Source organism: Parus major, chromosome 1A (assembly GCF_001522545.3).
Source record: "Parus major isolate Abel chromosome 1A, Parus_major1.1, whole genome shotgun sequence".
Taxonomy (NCBI): domain Eukaryota; kingdom Metazoa; phylum Chordata; class Aves; order Passeriformes; family Paridae; genus Parus; species Parus major.
In genome coordinates, this window is record NC_031773.1 from 29,721,430 (window position 1) to 29,741,649 (window position 20,220).

Here is a 20,220-nt window from a genome sequence, read left to right on the forward strand (position 1 = left end):
CGAAGATGTTTCCTCAGCTGCCTTGTTTGAGAGCTAACTATCTGATGCAGCCTTTTATTTGCACTTCAGTTTAACAGAAGAGATGATTTGGGCTCCTGAATCTGAGGTGCTGTTTGAGATCTGCTGGATCAAGGCATCTCCAGGGCAGGAACCATGGAGAGCAGGGCTGCCACTGTGGCTCCCCTGCCAACAACACACACAGCAGGGCTGAGAGCCTACTCGGGGCTTGCTCAGATTCCACCCTGGGACCAGCCTCCTACAGCTCTCAAAGCGCACAGGGAGCGGAACATTTCTAATCACACAGAAAAACATCAAGCCTGACTCTTTATGATTATAGAAACTTGTTGAGTCAGTACTTTCAAGAAGAAATCAAGGAGAGAAACATGCACTGGTAGGAAGGAGAATCAATCCACAAGGACCTGTGAAACTCAGATCAAATGGATTTGGGAAGAGGGATGCGCAGCAGGGAAAGAACAAGCAACAGCTCTGCACGCTCCAGCTGTGTGCCTGGTCTGTGTTGCCCTGATAACCCAAGGGGCTCTGCACTTTATATTCCAGTTCTGAATGGAAAAGGGAGAATTCAAAAACAAAAATTAAATACTTTTGAGACAAGTAATTTCAAAGTGAAAAATCAAAACATTTATATTTTTTCATACTTTTTTCATGTTCTTGTTTAATCCACTTAGCAAAACAAATTCAGTGACTCAGTGTCACAGAGTTGCTTTTTGATTTCATCTTCTTTTTTTTTTCAAAAAACCCCCATATTTTGAATGCAAACACTGTTAGAGATAAAACTGCTAGAGTGTGCTGGTAGGTGAAATAACACAGTTGTTATAAACTACAGAACAATAAACAAACGCGTTTTTGAAATAAGGCACTTAAGGACCTCAGTTTATATTAAAGGATAATTTTATTCATTAAGTTAATGCAGCCTTTTGATTAGTCACATTTTCCATCATCACCACTATTTTATGAATTTACCTGCTGTGTGGTCACTTTTACATGAAATTTAATTCATTCTGAGAACATTTTTACACGTGGGCTTTTGTGCCCTTGCCAAAATCTGAGAGCAGATTAACTTTTCCCTGCTAACAGCAAATGCCTATGAGGCTGCTGCAAGCACCCCTGACACTTTCCACTCTTTAGCTTACATGGAAGGCTGTGTAAGCTAATTACAATGGAGGCCGTGTTTCCCCTTTCCTGAGGGAAGGTTAATAGAGAAAGAACTTTACACTAATAAAGAATCCGATCACTCTGTGGCAGAGGCCAGGCTATGGGCAGCTGGCTGCTGTAGCACTGATGCTTTCTTAATGCTGCTGGTGTACAGACCCACAGCAGGTAGCAGTACAAATCCAGTTTATTTTAAGCCAGGAGAGTGGCTAGTTTCAGTTATGACTTGGCTTACTTATATATGTCTTCTAACACTTACTCCACCAGCAGCTTCTTCATTGCTGTGCTAGTCAGCCATAGAGATTAGAAAACATAGAAAAAAAGACTGGTTTGGAGATGTGTTAAAAATTACGTGGTACCAGTGAATCAAGTATTTTTTTGTGTGAATGCTCTGGTTAGTCAATAGACAGCAAAACTCTTCTGTATGCAGTAAGGCACATCATGAGGGACCTCCACGTGCCAAATGAAGGACCAAGTCTTCCTGCTTACTTCCTAGAACCACAATGAGATTGAAAAGCCGTTCCAGAAACTCCAACGTGCTTTGTTATGCAGAAAATGCACACCTTCCCCATTCAAGGGCTAATAAAGGGGCAGCTGTAACTCCTTGATAAGCTTATAGAATTATGAGGGGTAGATGTTAAACCTGCTAAAGTTACTCCCTTGGAACAAGGGAACTATTCAAAACCCCTCCATGGATGGGAACTACAGCCCTCCTCTCCTGAATTCCTTTTCCAGTATCTCTGGAGCTCTGCCTTACAGTAGCTCTGACTACTCCTGTAACATGCAGCATGCCAGCACAGGACAGAACTAGTTATGTCTGTCAAGTGCTGACACATCTATGAAAAACAGGATGAAAGTAGTCCACCATTTGTTGAACAGAGGCTGAATGGAGCCCTGAATTCTCCACATCACAGAAAAACAAAATTCAAGCATTTTGCAAGCACTTTGCAAGCCACACAAGGACATCAGTGTCTTCCTCCATGACAGTATTTTTTTCAGTGATTTCTAAAGTAGGCTGAACACCAGGAATAGTACCAAAGGTCACTTCTTTAACTGGATAGGAACTGGTGTAGCTTTGCATCATTTTGCCGTAAAAAAAATCTGAAGCCTCACTGTCCAAAAAGATGTTATTTCACACGTCTCAATAATCAATACCTGAATTTTGATAATCCATTCATAATCCAAATCACAATAGCTTCTCCATGCATAGCTAGAAATGAAATGCTGAAAATAAGTAGGTTGCATATTGCTATGGCAAATGAGTGTCTTTAGACAATGTTGCACACCAGCCTTTCAAAACAGCAGCGTACAAAATCCCAGAGCCTGTTTTATATCCAGGGGATCTTACTACCTCTGTCAAGTAAGTTAGATCTTCATTTCTAATGCCATATTTGAAATTCACATACCTTAAAACTAGCCACCATTAATTTCAGAGCAGAGTACATACAGGTACTCGGACTGCAAACTCCTGCACTGAAATTGCTGGTCAACAGCCCACGGTCAACAGCCAAACTGGATAGGAACCAATGCCCTTGTTGATGGCTGACATCCAGGGATCATGCAGAAGTGCTATTCACTAGTCCCTAATCTAGAGTAATTTATGGTTCTGTTCTCTTTTGTGTGGGAAAAAACATTCTGAAGTCACAAAGCCTAAATTTGTTTTACAAGCAGTTAATTTAGAATTGCTACCAACTTCACCCTCAGGTCCTGCTGTCCCATGGCATTCTTGTGTCACATTGTTCACACGCATTCTGACACAGTGGACCCCACAGACCACATGACTCTGGGAAACTATGCACTGCACCAGCAATATTCAGTCTTGAACCCAAACACAGAAAAACAAACAGATCTTGTTTCTTGCCTACCAGGAAAGGAGATGTTAGATGCAGTAAGAGGTAACTCTCCAGATGATGTACTCTTCGGTGCATTGCTGCTTTTGCCACGTGAAAGCATAGAGCATACAGAAAACATTGTCAAGTTTGTAAAGTACAAAAATGCTCTTTATTGTGCTCATAACATTATAATATAAATATTGTATCCCTGTCTTCTGAATTATGCATTTTCTGCATAGTCATACCAAGTTCCTCCTAAAGCTATGGGCAGCCTGTTGCCCCCAAACACGTTCCCTCTCTTCCAGCACGCAACCACTGCTGATGTACTGCTTGCAATTGCACTGTGCTCTGTGAACTGAGTGCATTCATCCCAGGCTGTCACCACAGAGACAGTGCAAGCAGAGAAACTGGGAACTGAGGAGCGCACGTTACCAGAGAGGGCCCCGAGGACACGGGAGCAGTACTGAGCTATGAGAAAAAGAGCAGCACAGCAAACAGGAGAGGCCATCCGTGCCTTCTGGTAAGAGGTCAGGTGTGCACATATTTATTTCAGGGAACAACTGACCCCTTAATACTTAAACACAACAAGGAGAAGCACTTTTTGCCACACATTAGTGAGCTAAGACGTTTTTATTCCCTCCTGCAACACTCCGCTGAAATACAAAAAAGGAAGGTATCGGTAAAGTTTTTAATGCAAATAAAATGGCATGTACACAAACTGCATCTTGTTATACATTGCTTTTTTTTTCCCCTTCACTAAACAGGCTGAGGTTCTCCTCTCTCCTTATTTTCTTAAGTAATTTCACAAGAGTCGTAAACTAACATCCAACTAGTCAAGACACATTCTCCACGACAAAGCAATACACAACGTGAACAAAAACGATTTCACTGAGAAAGTTTAACTCCGAGATGTGTCGTATCTGTAACAAGAAAACTTGCAAGTAGCTAATAGAATTTCTGCTTATGTTTATATTCAAGAAGAAACACAATCCCCAATTATAGTCCTGGCTTGTAAGGGTGGCAGAACACAAATGTTTGCAGTGCAAAGCTAAGTCTTAGTTTTAAGCTTATTTGAAGCAGCTCAAGGAATAAGGCTTAAGTGTTCAAGAGATCCCAGAGATTGAAATAAGAAATGTTTGGTGACACTAATGAGCCCTCAGTTGGAGAAAGCTTTGCACCTAACTCTTTGCCATTTATCAAGATCCCCTTACAGTTAAGAATTCTAAATTAAAGCATTTGCTGCTGAAATACAGTAGAACTCCATAAAGTCGTGTTTGAAATTGTAATGCCCTTCAGTACACAGGTATCCCTAGTGTCATCTCATACACATCATTTCGGTTACACATTTAGGAGATGCTCACTCCAGAGAGATTGTGGTAAATGAGTAACTCCATTTATCTAAAACTATTTAGGGCTTACAGAAACTGTACCTCAGCAATCACTTGTGAGTTCAACAAGGCAAAACATTTTGTTGTGTAAAGCATTAAGTGGATACTGCCCTTAAAGAAAATTCTACAAGTTTTAAGTGAGCCTATGGCAAGATTCCAGCTGCTGCTGGTCATAAAACTGCAAAATGTCTGTTTTGTCACTGAGCAACACAAGACATGTTTCTCATTCTAATTCTTGAGATGCAGTGTAAGCTTTACTCAGGGCTGGCTGCAATTTCTTTCCCCATCACATCAACTTACAGTTTAGCTTTCAGCTGGGTAAATACCCAACTACTCACTAACATTTGCATCTTAAAGAGGGGGGTCAAAAAAAAAGACAAGCAAACTTCCAAGCTGTTAAAACAGGTGTTTGGTTACATCACTGGTTTAAAAAGAACTACTAAGATATTGAAACTATCTTGCACTCTATAGATTGCCACTGTATTAAAGCACAATCCACTTATAAATCACAAAAACTCAAGCTATCAGAAAAGAGGATGTAGGAGCTTTTATTTTCATTTCTGGGAATTTCAGGCATCAAGTAACATTTTAAGTCATTCCTACGTCTAGATTACTAAATGCAACTTGGTGAAAAGCATTTAAAATTCAGTCATTGACCCTGATTTATTTAGGTACAGACATTCAAGCCCTTGGAAGATTAGTGTCTTTGCAAGGGAGATGAAAAAAGAATGACATTGCCACTGTTCTCAACCTTCACCCACTACAGAATTTAAAGCTTGTTTTTCGTGATGAACCTTTAACATGGAGTTCTTAAGGATACACACTAAATCTGGAGTTACTGTTTTTAACTTAGGTATTTTTTAATATGTCAAAAAAGCAATGTCTGGCTATAAACAGGAGCTATCACAGGCTCCAGCTCTCCTCTCCCTAAAAAACAGGGTCGTTAGGGAGGGAGGTTTGGGGGAAAAAAAGGAGAGATTATTGAGTGAACCAAATTTTAGATTTCTTGCCTTATTGACCTACAGGTTTGTGCTTAACTGAGGAAAAATTAATCCCTTTCAAATGCACTTAATTATAATCAAACACCCATACCAATGTCTGTCACCACATCAGCACATCTGGCAGCAATGAAGACAAATTAAAAATAAGTCAAAAAATCTGGCAATATGATCAACTAAAGCACGCAAAACCCATTCTGTAAGCTTAGACCACCAGTGACTAAGGATGGATTAACTTCCTGCCTCTAATACTGGTGCCTAAATTAAAGGGAAATTGCATTGCAATCTGGGTACCAGGTTTCTGGCTGCAGACAACTAAAAGCCCTTAGTTCAGCTACACCAGGCAACAAAATCTTTGCTCTCGCTTTTGCCCTGATGCCTGTGATGGCCTATTCTAACAGCTGCTTTTAATTTAGTTTGAAAGAAGCTATTTGGCAACCATGTAAGTTTGCACCTTCAAAGCAGGCAGATTTAAAAAGCCAGTGTCCTGTAGAATTAACCATTTTGAAGTCTCACTGTTTTAGAACAGTGATGACAACAGGATTCACAGCTTTTTAAAATAGGCATCTGTACCTGGAAACAGAAAAAGTGGACTGTGTCCACTCAGTTTTAACTACTGTTTATCTCTGACTTTGTATAGTTAGACACTGGCTTCTTTACTACAAATATAATCCAGCCAGAGTCTACAATTGCTCAACGTGACTGAGCAATTAAATAAAGCACAGATCTCATCTATAACCAGAGAAGGGCAGCCAAGTAAGGAACAGAAGCATGAATTAAACAAAAAAAACCATTATCTTATTCTTGGATTACCTCCTCATGTTGAGCAGGGAGTGGCTGCAGAAGCAAGAAAAGAGGGATAAAGGGTATGGGAAAGCAAAGACTCAGACATGGACTGCGTATTTGGCAAACACTTGATGCAGCCACTCAGAGAAGAGCTAGGTTACCAGGCAGATACCCAGTGCCATTTTTCTTCTTTTACTAAATAGCTTGATATGAATTTGTGCATCTACTGTGTACATCCCTCCACCAGATGCAGGCACACCAACAAAGGCACAGGCAAACTGCTGGTTCTACAGTCTCACAGGCATGAAAACTGAGAGCGTGTGTGTGCACATCTGACAGGGGGAATTCACAAACTGGAGGATTTACAGCCTTGCTTTAGTTCAAACAGCTGCAACCAACCTTACCAATAACCATGGCAGGACCACACCCTCTCTTTGAAGATGAAGACATTTTACATAGTAAATCTAAAGGTATAAGTTTAAGTCAAATAAAGGTGCAAACGTGCATCAGAAAGCACCTACATTTGCAACACTGTCCAAAAACATAATTCACACTTTTCATTCTTCATACACTAATGTGGGTCAGAGACCACATGGCAGCATATTTTATTAAAGTAATGTGCAAATAAGATGCATGGTACCTGCAAACAGCATGGGGTTTCCATTTGTAAAAAGGTACAAAATTAAAAAAAAATACAAATATAGAATGCTTACTAATCATTTCAAGAAAATGAAGTCTGACATAGAAATACATACACTGTATTATTTACATCATTAATTTACAAAACATATTATTTGCATTTTTTTAAAAAAAAGCTATAAAATAATTACAAATATAGTATTTTTATAAGGATTTTTTCCCTGTAGAACCAATGTAGAGCATCTTGGAAATTATGCTTTATTGGAAAAAAAAATATTTTTTTTCTTCTGATTTCAGAGCATCATGTGGTTTCTTTCTTCCCTTCTTCTCCTTATTCCCTTTTTAAATAAAGTTCCATACTGAGGTAGTAGTATGTCAAATTATTTCTTTGGTTCCAGAAATCAGGAAGTCCAAAAGGAGCTACGTATCTGAATCACAGGATTGGAAAGTAGAAGTCCTAAAGTTTTCAAAGGACTGTTTGCAAGTATAAAAGCTATTTTCTCCCCTAGAAACTGTCCTTTTCCTTCCCTCTTCATCCACCTCTGCATCGCAGTCCAGTGAGACATGATGATTATTATGAGAGGTTTTTGGCTGGCAATTTGCTTGCTGTCTACAGCTTGAAAGAGAGTCCAGCTGAGGCCTCCATAAAGGCTTTCCAAATGTTCCTGAAAGACAGTGAAAGAGTGAGCACAGAAACACTGATGCTAAAAAGCTTTGTGTCCCACCCTAGTGTACATAAGTGACATTGGAATGCAAGCCAAGGATTGACAAAAGAAAAAGTTCACCAAAGTGAGATTTTACTTAAATGTTGTTTTACCATTTAAAATACATTATCCATGTGCTCACACGCATAAGGCAAGATTCTGTCCCCAGAGACATTAAAAACACTTCCAAGTAGTTGTATAGCCACCCACAACTTCACTTCTTTTGTCTTCATGACTACTTCCATACTCATTTTTCTTTGGGGAGGGTGGTGAGGGGGGAGGTGGGAACACAGACGAAACTGCAAACACATCACAAGGCTCCTAATGCACAAGTCACTCCCTGTTTTGTTCTTCAATAAATGAATGCCTTGTGCAATCTGTCATGCAGTTCAGAAAAAATAAAATAGGAATTTTTCAAAAAAAAGTAACCCCATGAACCTCGATCAGGTTATACAACACTGTCCCACAGTGCAATCTGAATCCTAACACAATCTTCTTCTGGCTAGCACCTCCCATTAATAATAAAGATGGAGATAGTGACATGCTCCATTCACTGATCATCCAGCCAGTTGTGGGCAAAGAGAACAATAGCAATCCAAAGAGAATTACACATTTCAGTTCAATTGTTATTAATAATTATCTGGATTTACCAGTCAGAAAACAATCAGTGTGTGTCACTCTTCACCACCGGGAAGCTGTTAGTATCAACACCTCTACAAGAATGACCTCCTTTTTTCACTGAACAAAGATAAAGCCATCATAAGCCATAGTGTCTGTAAGGACTTACTTTCAGAGGACAGTGTGCCACAGGCTGACTTTGATGAAGTTTTTATTAATAATTTGACACATTTTTTAATAAATTTTGAGCCCAAACAAAATGCAACACTTCTGCTTTTGTTTAGTTGTTAGAAGCAAGGGTTTCAAGTAAAACTGTAATCTGAGAAGTTATTAAAAAAGGCACTGGACAAAATCCCTACTTCCATCAATGAATTGTAGAGCAGTTTTGACCTAATGCAGTACGAAACAATGCTCCTCACAGCACCAAAGCTACGAACTGTCTTATAAACAAAAAATCCAAGCTAAAAACCTTCTGGCTTGTGCATCAACCATGATCGTAATGCCAGCTGTCTTCTTCACTGTGACTGCACAAGCAAAAGGGGGTTTGAATTTGATGGCCATCTTGAAGAAGTGAATTCACAACTGAAGACAAGAAATCTACACAACTTCTTCCACAGCCACCATCTCCAAGATCTAGCAATAGGCTCTTTGAGGGAAGAGTACTAATGGTTATGAAGCATCTAAGGCATTGACAATGCAACGTAAGTGGGGTAGTATGTTCAGAGAACTGATCAAAGTAGTAACTCTGCATAGCTTCTTAGGGCAAGAAGACTATGTGCCCTTGAGGTGACATTAACTCCTGGATATATGAACATACAGTTGGACTGCTTTCTGCAGGAGACATGATAAAGCCCTGTCTGCACAGTCCCACCACAGTAATAGTGGCAGCCAGCCAGGAAGCTGGCCGTGTGCAGTCCCAGGGTCTCTGCCAGATGTCCTGGCATCTGCAACATTTTACAGTTCAAACATCTGGCTTTTGAAGAGGGAAAACTTCAGAGCTTGTGCCTCCCTCCCCACCCCCTGAGAACAAAGAGCCCAGTGATGCACATTCCCCTAGGTCCCCTTCAGAGCCAGCAGACCCAGATCTCGATCAGCCAGTACTGACACACCAGCTGGGAGACAATCTATGGTACCAGGGCTGTGTTTGGCGCTAAGATATCACAAGGATGAAAGCAGTATGTGGTTTTATATGCATTTTAAACCAAGCAACCAAACCAACATCCAAAATTTAATGAGCTTCGAGGATAAAGCAATGCTTTTCTCCTTTCCCCACCTCTCCCTACAATCTGGATCAAAATTGTAAACCCTAAACTAAACTTCGGGATTTTTTTTGTCATGCACATTATGAGAAAATTACAAATGAGGGATAGAGAGGGCATTTTTACATAGTGCCTTCTTTGAAGGGTAAATAGTTCTGGCTGACTGTGTTATACAATATATACACATACGAGTTCAAGTCTCCCCACCTGCCCTGAGCCCTCCTTACACACCTTTTGCCTGTCAGGCAAAACTTATGCCTGAAGTTTGTTAAGGTATATTTAAGTTATGTATGCTAACATTTACAGAAATCTGCCAGCTCTATTAAGACAGAAGATAAGAATTGCATCACCGATGAGATTTTTATGTAAGTGTGAGCTATTAAGATGTGGTCATCTAAATATCCTCATTACACAGTTATATTCACTTTTCTGTTCCTCAGTGTCAAACATTTGGGAAAGAAAAAGCTGAGAAATCAGTTTTGCTTAGTATTTTAGGAAGCAAGACAGCAAAGACAATGGCAGCTTGAATAAAAAACAACAGCTAGAACATACCCATGAAAGTGCTGTTACTTGTAATAGATGAGGGCTCCAAACTTCTGTTTAAATCAAATGTGTCTAAGTTGAGACTTTTGCTTTTCAGTCCAGTTCCTTCATTTTGAGTATAAATAGAGTTCATCAATCTGCTACTTGTAGCCGGTGTCCCAATAAAGCCAACACACTGGTCAAAGGGATCTTCCTGTGCAGGTGAGTATTGATAGTACTCCTTTTTCTTTAAATATCCAGACTCATAAGGGCCCAAGCCTGCTGATCTCTGCTCAGGGCTGCAACCTAAAGGAAAGGAAAAATTGATTTTATACTGATTCATCATAGCAATGATTGAGTTAGGCCTAAACCTTCCCCCCACCAACTTACTTGTATTGTATGCTTCAAATGCATCAGAACTGTAAGTGTTGCCTTTTAAATATGAAGTCCCTGAAGTCCCCAGATAGTGACATAGGAATGGATCTGCAACACCCTCCAAGTCTGTTTCACTGCTGTTATCTAGATGGCAAATGCCTTAAAAATAAAATTGATGTGTCAGCACACAGTCTTTTCTGCATCTTCAGCTTAGAGTTTCTTGGGTAGATTTTAAGAACCCCACGTGTTCAACTACATTTTGTAGTGTAGTTCAGAGTTTGCTTAAGTTTAACCTAATTTTTGGATGAGAATTCTAATTCCATCAACTGTTCAATTAATTAGCTTGACAGAGATGTGTCACTTCACTGTACAATCCCTGAATAACAAAACAAAACAAAACCAGTCACAGGGATCAGAATGAGGGACTTCCTTCTTCCAAAGCACAGAAGACAAATTCATGATCTGTCTGACAGCTACCTTCAAAGCAGAGTATCAATGTTAAATCCTGTTTGGAAGAATCTGAAGGAGTCACTGACTGCCTAAACACCTATAAAGATTTTCAGTTCAATGGTTCCTGAAAGCTTTGGACACAGCCTCTGGTTCCTGATCCACAAAGAGGCTGTTCCTCTCACTACCCAGAACTGCAAACCTATCTCAGTATCATTCCCACCTGTCCCAGCTCCTGACTGTATCTCAACCCTAAACCCTTTCCCTCTCTAGTGCAGATATATACAGGATTCTTAGGGGCCACACATATAAATGTCAAGTACTGCAGGTTTTAACTTGCAGTCACCTTAAATCCTTTACTGATCCTGAATATAATGATTTTTTTAATCAGCAAGTTTAAACAGCTATACTTAAGTTCCACTGGTATTACCACACATGCCTACATTCCACTAAAAACACACTTATCAAGCTGCAATAGAGGAAGACATGCCATGGTAATTTCTTTTGGACACTCTTGTTTTTTTGGCATATCAGTGTAAATTTACCCTTGAGACTAGAGAAAAACTTCCTGATTTAATAAACACCGTAACATCATTTGGATGAACAGAACCAAGTTCCGGTTATTATCATGTTGAAAAAAATACCAAGCAATAAAATTCACATCCTCTATCAAATTTCTGTAAACATGCTTCTGTAGTGTTACTTCTATTAGTTAGAAAGACAATAGCCAAACTGCAGCTCCTCAAGCCACATGAAAAATCACAGCTTAGCATTTTCTACCTACCATTACTGTCCCTCTGCTGCAGAAAATACCCTCCTACAGAAGATGAGAGAAACTGATGGTGACTGCCATTTTCAGATGAGCCATATCCATCCTGCCTTTCAGCCAGTGTCCCCTGGGATGACAGGTAACTTGGAATGTCAGCAGGTAAATTTGTTTCATCTGTGGGGAAGGAAAACACATACAAAAGCCATTAGCATACTTCAGTTTGTAGAAACATTTTTAAACTTGTCAGAAAAGCACTGAAAGTAACATATAATTCATCTTTTTGCCTCCAAGTCGAAACACACTAATGTTCCTACAATGAAGTCACTGCAAAGCAACCACAAACATTTTTTTCTTCCTTTCCAAGGTAAACCTTCAGTTTACACACCTGTATTTGTGATGCTGCAATCTTCATTTCTCCTTCTGGTGTGGTAGATGATGACCACCCACACCAAGGAAGTGCCCACCACACAGCAAACCACAGCTATGATCACAATGCCAACTGTGGCCCATCCATCATCATCAAGTGATGGGGCAATGTTTTGAGGAGAGTCACAGGTGGGAGTAGGAATTACATTAAGACGGATGTTGCCTCGTTCTGTTCCAAGTGTATTAGACATTTCACAAGTGTATTTCCCAGCATCTTCTACATCTGTATCCACAATAATTAGTAACTGATTGCCTGCAGCAAAGAAATGTCTTTCTGTTACCACGAGAGGGCTGTCATCCTTAGTCCAGTTCAGTCGGGGTGGAGGGCTACCACCAGCAATGCACTGCAAGACCGCAGTTTCACCTTTTGTTACAGTTCGGTCCAGCAAAGGCCGCAAAAATGATGGTGTTTCTGGAAAGAAAGCACAAGACTTATGTTCTTATAAGTCTTATTATTCTAATATTCTAAATGATCTTGCAAGAGTAATAACGTCCCTCTTCTTCATAGATCAAGAGGAAAAACTAAAATAAATGGCATCAGTAGGGCCTAATAAAGCTTACTCTCATTCTACGAAGAAACTCAAAAATTTGTACTTAAAACCTACAATTTACCTGTCAATTGATCTGATTTACATGCTTGATTACGAGGTAAAAATGCCAAATCATGCGTGCTTACGATTGCAGAGAACTCCAATAAAAGTGGTTAACAAAATGTCAAGAAATCAGAAGTTAAACAAATCTACTGTCTCTAAATTAAAACAGAAGCCCCTTCTTTCCTCCATCACACGCGTACCAGATGTGTATACACCAGCAAACTTGACTAACTTTTATTATTTTGAATCATATTGATTGTGCTGTTAAGGTTTGCCAATATCTTACCTAGTACTGTTAATGTTGCATTAGCTGAAATACTTCCAGCAGTGTTTTGAGCTGTACAGCTGTAAACACCTGTGTCCTCAATCTTTACATCAACAATAAAGAACACATCATCTTCAGGCATGACATGCATGCGCCTCTTGCGTGCTGCAGGAAAATCTGTTCCACCATCTTTCTGCCAAGCAATCTGTGGGATAGGATGCCCAACTGCAGCACATTCCAAACGCGCCATTGCCCCAGCTCGAATGGTTAAGTCCATGGGGATTTTTGTAAATGAAGGCAGCACTAAAGAAAAGTTGGTGATACCAAAATCAATACATGAAACATACTTTTCCTTTTTTGAACACTGTTTATGGGCCTAAAAACAGTAGAGAAATAATACAACCTAAACTCATCAGTAGCCAGCAGAAAGGGAAGGAACTGTGAAGTATGTGAAACCACCTAGATCAAAATCTCATTTCTGCTAACAGCCTCCTAGATGACCTTTCCATAGCATCTTGAAACAGAGCATGTACTTACTTCCTGTGAGAAAAAGTTAACATTTTTCCATCTTGTAACATTGATTTTGCCAGATATAAAATATGAATTGGGTATGTTATCTGGCTTTTCCTATACTGTGCTTCAGCACACTGGGACCAGAAGTAAAATTGAATGGTGTCCCTGGAAACAGATAAATTTTTAAGAAATAATCTCATAGTATGGATCTTCTAAAAGATGCAGACGATGAGAATGGAAAATCTATGATTACCTATCTTGATTAAAATTATTCTAAGTCCACAAGCAAAACATAACATACTTACTGTTTACTGTAAGTTTGGCTTTGACAGAGTAGGATGAACCAAAATGATTTGAAATAACACACTGGTATTTCCCTTCATTACTGAATTCAACATTGCGCAGTCGAAGGATGGTGGTGTACTCCATCACTTCTCCACCCTGGGCCCGGAGGTGTGCGTAATTCTCCATTTCAGCATCTTGCAGCAATTCGTTGTCTTTCTTCCATGCAAAAGTCATTGGGGAATCACTGCTGCTGGCTGCTGAACACACAAAACTCAAATTGGAGCCTTTAATTGCTGACTGGGTTTCTGGCTGGACAGTGATCTGTGGTTTAGGAAAATCATCTGCATGAGGAAAAGAAAAAAAAAATATATGCAGTGCCTGAGGACTCTTTCCAGAGAGTTAGTAAGCCTTGTTTTATAGGTTTGAGAGAAGAGTCAGATAAGTATTTATTAAATGTATCCACAATACCTTTTGTTTTAAATTTTGTTAGCCGTAGGGCATTTAAAGATGCTGTATTTATGAGTTTATTGTGCCAAGCCATCTCTTATTGAAGAGAAAGCACATTTAAAAGCAGACTGTGTGCACAGTTTCTTCTATAGAAGCACTGAAGATGGAAGAACTACCCCCTGACATCCATAGGAACTATTCTGAACATCAATCATGAAGCCTACTTCTCATCTTTACAACACCTCAGGCTGCTCTGAGTTTTTCTTTATTGAAAGCATAGTTCTTCTGCTATCAGAAACTGCAAGTTACAGTTGAGGGTTTTACACAAACCCACAAAAAAAATCAAGTACAAAAGTCAGTGTTCCAGTGATCTGTGTCTGTTTGGGCCAAAGGGGATGGAAGGTCCCTTAAGCAGGGAAGAACACAGTAATTTCAAGAATTCCTGGTGGTCCCTTTACTATAGGAAAGTTATCTTCAAAGTGCCACGTTGTGAGTTTACTGAATTAACTGTCTTCTCAATTATTTATTCAATTGTGTGTACACTGCATACGCAAAAGGAGAGGGCAAGTATATGTGTGGTCTCCCAAAAGCAAAAGCCTTAGTACATACCCAGCTTTCAAGATGTGTCCACAATCTTTGCATAAACTTCACAGCAACTGCAGGGAAAGCCCTGTGCCCCAAAAATTCCTTCCTGCAGACCCTGCTGTTTTTCCTAGCCCCTTTGTCTTATTACATCTCAAATGACTGGGAACAACTATGGGGTGAAAGTGTTATTTCCTTGAAGAACCTCCACTCTGTTACAAAAGAAAATGAGATGTGCAGATAGCCTAACCTTGAACTGTCAGCAAAACTCCTGCAGGTATGAAGCTGTGCTCCAGTGACAGGGGAACATGGATCTGGGACTATAAGCATGGGCTTTAAGAACCTCCCAGGCCATTTGCTCTTCATGCTTCATACCCATGTCTTACCATTTGCAAATTGAGTTAAAACATTCACTGACTTTGCACAGGAATAACCAAGTAAAACATTCTAAGTACTTAAATTAGCCTTGTGAAAGGATGGGAGAACATACTTCAATCTTAATTATCTGACAGGACGGAGTGATAAAAAGGTCACTCAAATAAGCATACAGTACAGAATACAGAACACACTAGCATAAGACCAGCACTATTTTTTGTCAGAACAGAATAATACAAGTGCATATTTGAATGACTATATCACAAAAACATCCACATATATACACACACCTTTTAATTTCAGACAGAAGTTTGAATTTCAGACACTTAAAAATTCTATATAAGCAAAAGCAGCTATTGCTAACCTTCAAGGCAAGGTGTGTACACCCAAATGTCTAGTGATAACACACTTTAAAAATATAACTGAAACATCCAATGATTGCATTGGGACATTTTAGTTATTTCTGCATGGCAATTGCATTAAGTATCAAGCTCAACAAGTGACTCAGTACATTTCTTTTTGCTAGTAAGTCTTAAATGGTTTAAAATTAATTACTTAAAAACAGCATTCAGCAGTCAAAAGAAAAATCACAATTCCCACAATACAGCAAATGGAAGATGTATATTTCAATCCCCAGTTCAATTTTTTGACAAAATACCTTCAGCATAAATTAGGATGTCTACTTCTTATATACTCCTTTGACCCTGAGTAGTAGTCTGTAATTCCCTGCATTATGTCAACCTCTCCTTCTCAGCATTAGGTAGAATCTGCTCCTTATTTATTTTATTAAATATTTGACTGCTAACAGGAAGGGAAAAACAACATTTTGGTACAGTATTTTATATTCTGAACCTGCTTTCCCACTAAAAAAGGATATGAATAGCAACAGCAAAAATTAACCAGTTACATTTGCTATGAGAGGAAGTTATTGAGAAGGTCTTTTTGGTGCCAAAGAATATAAAGTTTGAATTTTCTTTAGTAAGAAAATAAGATGTATTCAACAAAAAAACCATTAAATGTAGTTAGCTTTTAAATTTCCTGATATTTTCCAAGTCCCACTTTACATATCAGAGTAATCAAACATGTTCTTACTCCGAATGCTTAGCTTCACTTTGCTTTAAATAGAGAACATAACAGAGGTGCTCATGAATGCTACTAAACACACATAGGACAATTTCATTTTTAAGGCAGATACTGTCACCTCAAATTCTCAGGCCCTAAAGTAAAAATATTTTACTAGCACTTACTATCTGGCAAACTGAAATAAAAAATACTGGTATCGTAACTGTGCCAATCGGGTAATTTTTAAACACAGTTTATATAAAGACAGTAATTTACATACTCCAAATAATTTTTAAAGCAGACAACAAGCACACATAAAAAATGTCAAGAGCTGAGGCTAGTATGGCTTTTTTACCTTCAAATTTTATCAGCTCTGGAATAACCTCAAGACTAATGGAGTATGAAAAAAATTTACAAATAACCAAACCAAAAAACTACATCTTAATTTTGCCAAAATGTGCCTCATTTAAAAACGGCAGTTATCTAAACAGTATCTTTTACATCTAGAGGCACATAAATCTACCCTCACAAACTACTGAGCTTTCACTTGCATGCTCTATGTTCTATGTAAGCAAGCTGTACTTGAAATGTAAGTCAGAATACCATCACTCCTTGTCTTGTATGAAGCCACAGGCTTTGAAAATCTACATCACAGTTTGGGAACAGAAGATAATGTTAGTATCACATCTTCTCCATTTTGTTACAGAAATCACAATGTATCAAGAAACCACAAAAAATCCCAAGCACACAGCAAAATTTGTTTTATGGAATGAGAAATAGAGCCTACACTCACCACAGACAAACTCATCCAGGCTGACAGCAAAAATACTTCTCCCTTTTAGCAGCTGAGGATGGGCACAACTGGCATTTACAAAGCTCTGGAAGTTGTTCTCTGACATCCACTGTGGTAGCCATTTTAACTGGCAGTCACACAAAAGACTTGATGTGTTGAAGTGCCTAAGAAAAGCAATTAAAATCGAAGGCTGTTTGTTGTTTTTTCAGTTTGTAATACAGATCTGTATGAGCACACTTTTGTAACAAAACTAAGGTTTTAGCTTAAACATATATTGCAAGAGAAAGACAGCAATTTTGTTCAGCTCAAATCCCCTCCCTTGCCTGGCTGGCCATGCTGTGCCCGATGCCCCCCAGGACATGCCTGGCCCTCCTGGCTGCCAGGGCACTGCTGAGTCAAACTCAGCTTTCCCTTGACCAGGACACCAGGTCCCTTCCCACGGCTGTGCTTTCCAGCATCTCATTCCCCAGTCTGTCCATACACCCAGGGCTGCCCTACCCCAGGTGCAGAATCCAGCACTTTTATCTTGCTCAACTTCATACAGCCCTCTTGTTTGTTGAGGTCACTCTGCAGGGCCTCCCTGCCTTAGGGGGAGTCCACAGCTCTCCCAGTTTTGCACCATCTGTGAACTTGCTCAGTATCCCTTCCAGTGCTGTGTCCAAGTCATTTATCAAGAGCACAGGGCTGAGGATGGAGCCCTGCTGCACCCCACTAGTGACAGGTTGCCAATTTGATGTCACCCCTTTCAGTATAACCGTGAGCCAGCGTTGTTCTGCACTGATTGACAGAACAAAAGGGTGAGAGGACAAAAACCCATCCACACTAAAATACATTTTTTGCAGTGACCGCTTCACGACTTCACTGAAAATCTGTCTCTGTTACAACAGGAGAGAAGGACCCAATTACAAGCACTGACAACCAGGTCTTTACAAAAGAATTACAGCACTGCATTTCACTGGTCCAGCAAGCTTTAGCTTAGTGATAGCACTGCTAATCTTAGAGCACATTACATCAAAGTCTTGCTTATCTAAAACCTGTTAGAAATCACCCAATTTAAAATAAGGACTTTAGAGACAATAAACGTAGCAGAAAATGAATGCCTCCTATCCTACACTCTCACTTAAATACACCCATCACATAAAAAGTAAAAAACCCAAAACACTGACATAGCTTTTCATGTTATTTCAGAGAGATTGCAGCAGGGGTTTATCACTGCATCAGGCAATGTCTTACAAGGCCTTTTATTTATAAATTTTCAGGATAGATATACCTAATAGAGATGTTATCTTTTGATAGAAACTTACAATTCTTTGAGTTTCTTCATTTGTGAAAATGCATTTCCTTGAACTGACATAATTGCATTGTTACTTAGATCTCTAGGAAAAAAAAAGAAAAATAGGCTTAGAAGAAAATAATAATTTATTAAACTGAGTGGATTTAGGACTCAAACAACAGTTTTCTATTTTAGTGATACACAAAACATGCTCAAGCTCAAAAACGAAAGAGACACGAATAAGGAGTTCCATAGCATGCTTAATATGTAAGAATTTCTGCATTAATTCCAGAAGTGTAACTCCAAAACTGAAAAATCATCTGAAGACCACAGTAGCAGCCACGGTAAGTGTATTTCATACCAGTATACCAGTATCAAAATTAGTTTTTTTCAATTCTGGGTTAAATGTGAACTTCTGCTACTTACAAGTGTTCAAGTGCATCCAAACCAGAAAATGCTTTCTTTGTAATGGATCTAATTCTGTTTCCTTGGAGTATCCTGAAAAAATTAAGTACATGATGCAGAAGAAATGCAATTAAATGGAAAGATTTTTGAGCTGAATAATTGTATTTTTGGCATTTATTTTTGAACTGTGACTAGTATTCACTACTCATCCATCTCCAATGCAGCAAAATGTACCAAATCTAAAAGATACTAATTTATTCCCCCTGAAAAAGTATCTACATTTTACCATTATTTTAGAAGACATTTAAGGTGTGCAGTTAAGTGACATGGATTATTCTAAATATAATCAAACATCTTTTAATTTCATAAATCTGAATTCAAAAATTTCAATGCAATGGAGCCACTTCCACTGGATGCAGCTTTACCTTACTGAAGACTAAGCCTGTCACTATGCCTTTGTCATATAATACATTTACTATTTCTTTGTATGGGAAAACCTCATTGTTTGATTAATATGTCCATAAATAATAATAATACTTACAATATTTCAGATTAGTTTGACTTGGAAAATCTTGAATTTCTTTTTTTGAAAAGGAACATGTTATAGAGAAAAAGGTGATAAGGGAGAAAAAAAATCATCTCTGCTATGAAAAATTTAGTATCTTTAGGTGTTGGGCTTGTCCCTTGAAAGACATATAATGAGCTAATATGTTTAAGGCATGATGAGATACAAATATTGTAGCGATACTTACAGCTTTCTAAGTTTATCTAGGCCAGAGAAAGCACCATTCATATCTTCAATAGTCCATGATATTTCATTGTTTTTCAGATCCCTGTTAAGGAGGAGAGGGGAATCAAACCACAAAAGCTATTAAAAAGAACAAGGCACATACTTCAACAGCATGTATTACTTTAAAAAAAATTCTAAAATAGCTTTCTGTTAGGTTGGATTTTTGTTCAGTTGGTTTTTGTGGGTTTAAGAGAAGCTTTTCCTGATTATCATTTTGATTTTTACTGAAAGACTTTGAAGACTATTACTATTTTTTCCACTGATAATTAAAAAGATTACAACCTCAACAATTTTTAGAATCATGAGCAAACCAACCCACATATCCCTCCAAAGGTATTCAGATACAGGACTATCTTAAGAGAATGTGCATCACAGGAAGGGAAAGGATCAACTGTCATCCCTTTGAAACACCTTCACATTTTTTTAAGTCCATAATATTAACACCCAGAGAATCATTTTAACATCCCAAAACAGTTGCTTAATTATCTATGTAGCATAAAGAGATTAGAAATTTGTGTACAGAATTGTGTGTCAGCAAACAATCTACAGGGTCAGGGTGGAGGAGAAAGAAAAATCTAGGACAAAAAGCCTAATATTTAATATCTCAACACCTCGCAATTCTCTAACTTCCTCTATTTATGATCTCCAACTCTCTATATTCTTAAAAAACACCGTGTACACTCCTCTAATTTTCATCTTTCCTAGATTCCCTAAGTGTGAGTATGTTAGCAAACCCCTGAAAATAAAGCCTAGAGGGAAAGGCAATCATTTTGCTCATCTGGCTGACAGATGGGTCAGTGGTATGCAATGGGAAGGTTTTAATGAAGAGGAATGTATTTAGATTACTTTCTTCTTTCCCTTCCTTCAAGAAATGCTATTGCAAAACATGCTATAATACTTAAAG

General features: G+C 38.7%; 1 protein-coding gene across 2 annotated transcripts in view; it reads right to left on the bottom strand.

Moving 5' to 3' along the window:
- Positions 1 to 3,606: 3,606 nt before the first annotated feature.
- LRIG3 (leucine rich repeats and immunoglobulin like domains 3) overlaps positions 3,607 to 20,220 on the bottom strand; it is a 40,502-nt gene continuing 23,888 nt past the window's right edge. Inside the window, exons 9-19 of one of the 2 annotated variants that reach the window (XM_015628767.2) lie at positions 19,279 to 19,359; positions 18,548 to 18,619; positions 18,153 to 18,224; positions 16,849 to 17,012; positions 13,610 to 13,930; positions 12,813 to 13,094; positions 11,893 to 12,345; positions 11,523 to 11,681; positions 10,307 to 10,450; positions 9,947 to 10,222; positions 3,607 to 7,478 (exon numbers count right to left, since the gene is read on the bottom strand). In XM_015628767.2, coding sequence (XP_015484253.1) covers positions 7,234 to 7,478; positions 9,947 to 10,222; positions 10,307 to 10,450; positions 11,523 to 11,681; positions 11,893 to 12,345; positions 12,813 to 13,094; positions 13,610 to 13,930; positions 16,849 to 17,012; positions 18,153 to 18,224; positions 18,548 to 18,619; positions 19,279 to 19,359 — 2,269 coding nt within the window. In that variant the 3' untranslated portion in view covers positions 3,607 to 7,233. The remainder of the gene's footprint in view (positions 7,479 to 9,946; positions 10,223 to 10,306; positions 10,451 to 11,522; positions 11,682 to 11,892; positions 12,346 to 12,812; positions 13,095 to 13,609; positions 13,931 to 16,848; positions 17,013 to 18,152; positions 18,225 to 18,547; positions 18,620 to 19,278; positions 19,360 to 20,220) is intronic. The other variant, XM_015628768.3, reaches the window with a different exon arrangement.